The sequence below is a fragment of the Natator depressus genome, chromosome 1, assembly GCF_965152275.1.
Source record: "Natator depressus isolate rNatDep1 chromosome 1, rNatDep2.hap1, whole genome shotgun sequence".
In the NCBI taxonomy this organism is placed as follows: Eukaryota; Metazoa; Chordata; order Testudines; family Cheloniidae; genus Natator; species Natator depressus.
In genome coordinates this window covers 253,424,604-253,432,515 of record NC_134234.1, presented here as the reverse complement: position 1 = coordinate 253,432,515, position 7,912 = coordinate 253,424,604, and the positions used below count along the sequence as shown (strand labels likewise).

The following is a 7,912-nucleotide window of genomic DNA, read 5'->3' as shown; positions in this document are numbered from 1 at the left end:
AAAGAGAATCACCTGCTTTTATCAGAGAAGAAAATAAGAATATTAAAAAAGAAATATAAAATCTCATCCCAGATCCGCAGTGGAAAGGAAATACTTTTGTAATCAGTAACCAGTTCTACAGGACAGCTGGGACTTCCCCTGTTGCCCATCCTGGGGGGATGAATAGAGGTGCAGAGAATGGGTCACTACAGACAGACGTGGTCCATCTCGGCGCTGCTGAGTGTGTGGTTCTGAAATCTACAGCTTGAAATTTTGACTCTGCCTCTCGGGTCCTTGGGACAGCAGCTCTGTGACAGGCTCCTGGCACTGCACTCCAGCAGTGTCCTTTCTGCCACAATGGGATATGTGCCAACCCAATAGGAAAAGCAGAAATTATTCCATCAGTGGCAGCCACAATAGCACCTGACCCAAAATAGCTTCCCAGAAAGAGAGAGGCAGATTAGGTTAAACTAGCCTGAAAGAGAGCGAAACTCCAGCTGACAATTGACAGGTGTCTGTCTGTGAGGAGGGATTATAAACCGCAGGAGTGAGCTCTCTAGCAGCACTCTGAGGCAGGGCATTCGGCTGCTAACAACCTCATCTCTGCTTTTTTTTTTTTTTTTCCAAGCACCAACGAATTATGGGGCTCAGTGATGACGAATGGAACCATGTCCTGGGCATCTGGGCGAAGGTGGAACCAGACCTCTCGGCCCATGGACAGGAAGTTATAATCAGGTAGGCGTGAAACTGGTGATGGAAGCGTGCGAGAGAGCATGGCTCAAGCGCTTGGTGCATTGGACTTTAGGAATAATATGCTTTTGAGCATCCTTTAGAGGTGTACAGGTGAGAAAGCAAAGAGGGTGTTGTGTCTCATTAGCCCTGGGGCTTTAGTTTTCTCTAGCATTTGTATGAACTGACTTCTTTTTTTATTGATCATTTCTAGGGCAGTGGGTTTCCCGTCACTATGGTTTCTGGGTCAAAAGCGTTAACTTTTTAAGGTCCCCCCCCCCCCCCCAAAAAAAAAAAAAGGTCTTGGGTTTTGTCACTCCCTTTGCCCTGATCAGCTAGCCCACTAATGAAGTTGAACTCCAGGTCCCCACTGTCAGAACACAGTGAAGCAAAATGTTGGAGTGAGGTGGGTGTCCCTCCCGGGCCTTCCAATTCCCTGCAGTTGGTCCCTCCGGAGGTAGGGAGGGGAAACAGCATGGGAGGATACAAAAAAAGGGGTCGGGGGAAGAGATGAGAGAAAAATTGCATGTGACCAATTTTTATGGAATCTGTGATTTCATCAAATTTGCTGTGATTACCTGTGATTTCCCCCCACCAAATTTCCCCCGCCTAATCATTTCTTTCTGTTTCCTCTTCGGTAGTCCTCTTCCAGCCTGCCACAACCTCAGGACAAACCATCTAGAAAGGTGGGAGGTAGGACCCAAGCTCTTTTTCCAAAGCCCAGCTTGAGTCTGTGGTCTGAGATGGGGCACTTTCCGACCCCACCCTCCTCCACTGGAGTGTGTGATTCTGAGGTTAGGGTGGGAGTTCTCCCCAGGCCAAGCTCTAGGGAGGCCCCACAACACTGAGTTTTTGAGCATCTGGGGATGGAGCAGTGAGTAGCATTTCAATGGCCTTGAGGTCCCCCTCCAGTGGGATGGACATGTTGGGTTTTGATTCCCCTGGGTGCCGTGTTTCAAGTCACATACACCATGAGCTTTAACAGTAAATTGAGATCCCCTTTACGTATCAGTTCTGCCTGTCCAGTTCCAGAGGTCACCAATCCCCATAGGAACATGCTAAAAAATGATTCACATAAACATGTTCTTGGTTAAGTTGCTCTGAGTGCTTTACTTGTGTTATGGTAAGGTCATCTTAACTAAATGTGGCGCCAATGACGTTGTTGATATTTTAAGAAGGGGCTGCTACCAGATTTCTCCCTTAGCTGGTGCTAAATCCCATATACCAGAGGTATGGCGTATACTTGCAAGAGGAGGACGCGGGGCAGGTGACTGGAGAATCTATCCGTCTGCTTCCCCTCTTTGAATGAGAATGTTTTCTTTTAAGCATAGCTAAGGAGGGGAGCAACATTGCTTGGCAAATCCATACTCAGTGCCCTTCACTGGAAAGGTCTATACTCTGCTCTTGAAAAATATCCTGAGTGTAGTATTCTTGTATGACAATTTTTGGTTCTGGTAGCAGCCACAGTATGTTAGACGCTTTTCCAGAAAAGAAGTAATTGTCCTTGCTCCAAAGAGCTCACAACCAAAAAGACAGACAGAGAGAGGGTAGGGGAAATGAATATAGCATAAACAATAAGAAAAGCCAGCCATGGTGGTGTATAGTCACATCTTGGCAATACAGTGTTTTAATAACATAATGGGGAGGAAGTGCAAGGGGTGTTTGTTTTTTGCATAACATACATAGATTATCCCTCACTACCCCGAGACCTAATCAGCCAGCTGGTTTCTTGTAGGAATCAAGAGGGATTTGAATACAGAGAGGCCTTGCAGATGTCTGTTGGCATAGTAGTGTGTTCAGCCTGTGCTAAGTGAAAGAGCTTGTAGGTAGATATCATCCCCTGGGAATATTTTTGGAAAATACTTGACACTTGATGCAGCTGGATGCATTTCAAGCAAAACAAAAATTGCTCGTCAGAGGTATTTTTAGGAGTCCAAAAGATATATCATCTTTGTCAGGCATAATTTAGCCATAGCCAGGCAGAGGGTGAAGGGAGATCCATCAGAAGCATAGAACAATCATAACTTTTCTTCCAATTTAGCGGTGGCATTTTAACAAGGCTAATTGGTCCTGATAGGCTCCTTACATTGCACTGGGTGGAGAGTGTGTCTGCAACAAATTGCTTTGCTTATAAAATACAATAGCATATAGTTCAAATGATACTAAGTGAAGCAATTTGTTGCATGTCCTTCCCTAAGAGATACCTCTGTGCCAGTCACTTCTTTCTGAAACCAACCAGGTCATGAGGAGGAAACAAACAAGAAGGAAAAGACCCATCTTGATACATGTAGTACCCGATAAAGGACAAAATTGACACAGAAATCCTTTGTTCTGGTAACACTGGTGCCATCTTAAATGAAAGCCCTTTAAAGAATGGTCACCCACATAAAGAATCTTGTTGCTACAAGGCTGTTCCTATTATCCATATACTCGGGGTGTTTGTCAATTTAATCTAACTAATATAATGATGTCGTAAGACTGAGAATCTGGCACGAGACTGAATGGCCCACAGAAGCAGAACTCCCTTTTTACTGCCCTCTATGGGGTCTCTAGTTAAAGGTGGAGGGACTGACATACCTGCTACTGGCCAATAGCATCATTCCACATGGCAGTGAAACTTGGTGGCCATCACGTTGTGAAAGATGGTTTGGTGGTGAAGGCACTGGACTCAAGAGATGTGGGTTCAATTTCTGGCTGTACCACAGACTCTTCGGGCAAGTCATGTAACCTCTCTGTGCCTCTTTTCCCCATGTGTAAAATAAGGATACCAATAATTTTTTGCCTTTTCTTTATTTGCCTTGTTTATTTGGAGTGTATGATCTTCAGACCAGGGACGGCCTCTTTGCCTGTGTATGTACAGTGCCTAGCTCAATGGAGCCTGATCTCGGTGCTATGTGACACAAATGATACATACTTATTAGGTACTATATGAATAAATAATAGTAATGTGAGCCAGTATTCCCCTTTCATTGTCACTGTAGAAAGTGGGGCAAAAGTGACGTTTCCTTCAGGACTGGCTGCCTGCGGTATCCGTCTCCAGTAAATTCAGCAGGGGAGGAATGGTGACAGGTCTGGTTTTTAACCACCTTCCCACCGTCTCCATTTCAGGAAACAGAGCTCCTGTTTGTAGCTTTGGATGGTGTGGGAAACTTGCCGGCCCTGGGATGGCTGCAGACCTTGTGCTCCTCCAGCTCTTGTTACCCAGTTGCTCCCCATTCTCTAACAGTGCACAGTGGCAGAATCGTGTTGTCAGATATCAGGCTTAGCTGGTGGATGGGTGAGAAAAGCGGTAGGAATTAACACACACTCTCTGCCATGGTGTTGGGAGTGCTTACTGCTGTCTGCACACACACAGGACTCTGGCACAGCATCTACACCTCTCTGTCAAAAGGCTTTTGGTAGCACCTTTGACCATTCTATTTAAGTGCTGTACATGGCTCCCCTGGGTGGGAGGGAGGGGAGAGAGAGATGTCTAATATTGTTCCCTCCTGGTCGATTTAAGAGCAGCGCTGATGGGCTCAGATGGGAACTCAGAGTTTAATGGCTGTAATGCCTCATGAAGCAGAGCTTGAAGAAGCAGCCAAGGCATTAAATTGTGTGAATCCTCAGAGCCCCATGGCAGGTGAGGGAAGAAGGGTTTTCTCAGACAAATGTCAGTCACTCCTTCGTGTCCTGGCTGGCCCTGTACTCCTACCCTGATCCTAATACGCTGGCACAATCCCAGGTGACTGGTGCCAAAGGGCTAAACAGCTGTGAAAAACAAGTAAGATGGGCACCTGCTCTGTGACATCATTTGAAAATGTTAAGTGCACTGCCTGCCTGCCTCTCATGAAGAGAGATGGAGAAGGCTGGGATCGGTCATCTTAGAAAGGAGACAAATACGAGGGAACAGGATTAAATGTTAAAAAATGATGCTTGGTCCAGGGGAGGAGCTTCTGTTCTCCCTGTCTCATAACACAAGAACAAGGGGATGTGCAATGAAATGTAAAAGCATCAAATTCAAAGTGGATAGAAGGAAATACTTTTCCACACAATGTGTAATTAGACTGTGGAACTCACTGCCACAGGATGTTGTTGAGGCTAAGAACTTAGCAAAATTCCAAAAAGGATTAGGTATTTATGTGGACAACAAGAATAGCCTGAGTTGTCATAGTTATTACTGAAAACTTGGAAAGGCTCTAAAACTTCTTACTTCAAGGCATAGGTGCTGGAATTAGGAGTACCGGGGGTGCTGCCGCACCCACTGGCTTGAAGTGGTTTCCATCATATCAGGGTTTACAGTTTGGTTCAATGGCTCTCAGTGCCCCCACTATACAAACTGTTCCAGTGCCCCTGCTTCAAGTGTCAGACTAATCTCAAACAACTGAAGGCCAGGATGACACTTTCATGGGAGGCAAATCCCACATCTGCTTTCTTATGAGGTTCTTATACCTTCCTGTGAAGTATCTGGTTCTGGCCATTGTCTAAGGGTATGCCTACACTGCAATCGGCGGTGTGATTGCAGTGTGTATAGGGATACCCAAACTCGAGCTAGCTTGGATACCAGAGCCAGCAAAGCCACAGTCGCATGGACTGGACAAGTCTACCAAGAACCCTGGTTAATTACTTGGATGGCTAGCCCATGCTGAGGTCTGTTCTGCCTCAGCTTCACTGTTCCAGTACACAGTCCAACTAGATTAAAGCTAGCCTGGGTTTGTCTACTCGAGCTGCACTCATACTGCAGCGTAGAGATCGGTTTGATGCTGAAGTAGATGGACATTGGGTTTGATCAAGTCTGGCAATTCCTGTTTTTTTTCCCCATCCCACCTTTGCACCTCATGGGTTCCCTGCCTCTGTTCACAGACTCTTTCAGCTTCACCCCGAGACCCAGGAACGCTTTGCCAAGTTCAAAAACCTGACGACGATCGATGCGCTGAAGAGCTCAGAAGAAGTGAAGAAGCACGGTACCACTGTCCTTACCGCCCTGGGCAGGATCCTGAAGCAGAAGAACAATCATGAACAGGAGCTGAAGCCACTGGCAGAGAGCCATGCCACCAAGCATAAAATCCCTGTCAAGTACTTGGAGGTATGGGAATTGGAGAGGGTTTCTCGGGTGAGAGGGGTTCAGTGTGTGTAGAGAATGTGGGCTTGAGTGGGAGGATGGGTTGCACCTCTGTTCACTGATATCTAGTTGGACCTGTATGAGCTCTGTGTGATGTAGGAGGCCACTGTAATATTAGAAGGCTCAGCTCCTGGGGTGAGAGTCCCCACGTTTACATTGCTCACACGCAACCCTTAACAATAACAAACCAGTGGGTGCAGCGCCAGCACCCGTGGAAACCAGATCATATTAGAACAGTGAGTGACAGCACCCAAGATACTTCTTTGTATTACAGCAGCATCTGGAGGCCACAGTGAAGATCAGGGATCTATTGTGCTAGGCACTATACAAACACAGAGGGAGAGTTTACAGTGTAAATGGACAAGGCAGACAAAGGATGGGAGGGGAAGTGACTTTCCCAGGATCACGAAACAGGTCACTGACAGATCCAGGGCTAGAACCCAGGTGTCTCCCAAGTCCCAGCCTAGTGCTTTATAGGCCACGATGCCTCTCAAATGGCTGAAGGAAGGACTACTGAATTCAGTCCTAGGACTTGCCTATGCAAACACTTAATTTGTGGCCAGCTGGAGTGTAAATCTATCTTGCAGTAGCTTACCACGCACTAAGTGCCTGTATGCACCCTGCTGCCATGCACCAAAAGCTCCCTGATGCACTTTGATCTACTCCCATTTCAAAGCGGCGTAGATCAAAGCGCACTAAAGAACTTTTAGTGTGCGGCACCTGGGTCCACATGGACACTCAGTGCACAGCAGGATTGTGCGGGGTAGATTTACGCCCCTGCTTGCCGCGAGCTAAGTGTTTGTGTAGACAACCCCTATCTGCAAATAATTATTTACTGAAAGGTCCCTACTGTGAGTGATGCTTACCTGTCCCTTTTCCTTTCCCTCCCCCCTCTCCTTCTTGACAGTTCATTTGTGAAATCATTGTCAAGGTCATTGCTGAGAAGCATCCCTCGGACTTTGGGGCCGATTCCCAGGCTGCGATGAAGAAGGCCCTGGAGCTGTTCCGAAATGATATGGCCAGCAAGTACAAGGAGTTCGGTTTCCATGGCTAGCGTGTACATCAGGCGACACCTCCATGGAGGCCCAGCAGTGCATCTTAGAATAGCTTCCTAAGCCCCGGTTTGGGTGCCTCTTAAGTGACCATCCAAAGAGTGAGGGGGCGCTTTTGATTAGAGCAGTGTTCAGTCTCTCACCAAAGAGAGGCGCTCACGGTGATATCTGGCTTCACCTAGAAGAGAAATCTGTTTTCTTAGCAAAATAATGTATTTGTTCATTACGGAATGACCTGAGACCTTCTCCCCTGAGCTCGGCCCCAAAGACCCCATCTCATAGCAGAGCCAGAGAGTAGGAGAATGTTTAAGAATAGATGTCTGAGAATGTGTGTGGGAGGGAGAAACTGGGCTTGAACTAAGAACTCTCCTGCCCGCTGCTAGAATTGGCACCACAGCTGGCACTGAGGGACAGCCTTGGCCAAGGTCTCCAAAAGGAACTGGGAGTTTTAGGTGCCCAACCAGAGACGCCATAAATGGGCCTGATTGTCAGGAAGTGCTGAGCTCCTGCCCTCTGAAAATCAGGCCTCCGTAAGGTGTCACAGTCCCTAGTTTGGAAGAACTTAGCAGCCTCACATGAGCCACCAAAGGAGTGAATGGGCTGTGGGGAGTGTCCCACCTCCCCCTAAGAGGGGGTGACAGTCTCTCAAGAGCAGGGATGAGACATGTTAGCAGGTTAGAGGGGAGCTTGTATTGCTACCAATGGTATTATGCCAATTCTGGGGATAAGCACAGCCCTTCAGCCTCTGGGGGCTGGCAAGTGTCTCACTAGTTGCTAAACTCTCATTAGCAAAAACTCTCAAGAGAAAGTGTAGGACTCCCTTGATCCCCAGCAGCTGCTGCTACGCATTTGAATTTCCATCGCACTGGGTGGTGAATAGTGTGTTTCACAGTAAATAAATATGCTTGCTGTACCGGAGTCTGTGTCTGCTTCTTACGTTTGAGAAGTGCCTAGGTGAGAAGCAGGGGAGGTGGGAAAAAGAGAGAGTAGCAAACACCCAACATTTCCTCTCTGTGACAATCACAGGCCATTGCCCCTGTGGTACCAGTCT

General features: G+C 47.2%; 2 protein-coding genes across 3 annotated transcripts in view; one reads left to right on the top strand and one right to left on the bottom strand.

Moving 5' to 3' along the window:
• The window catches only part of LOC141985677 (apolipoprotein L2-like), a 59,249-nt gene that overhangs the window by 30,829 nt on the left and 20,508 nt on the right, over positions 1-7,912 (bottom strand). The gene's annotated exons all lie outside the window — the stretch shown is intronic.
• MB (myoglobin) lies at positions 422-7,773 on the top strand. The gene is made up of 3 exons (XM_074949894.1): positions 422-714; positions 5,551-5,773; positions 6,717-7,773. The coding sequence occupies exons 1-3, from the start codon at positions 620-622 to the stop codon at positions 6,861-6,863; spliced, it is 465 nt and encodes a 154-aa protein (XP_074805995.1). The 5' UTR covers positions 422-619; the 3' UTR covers positions 6,864-7,773.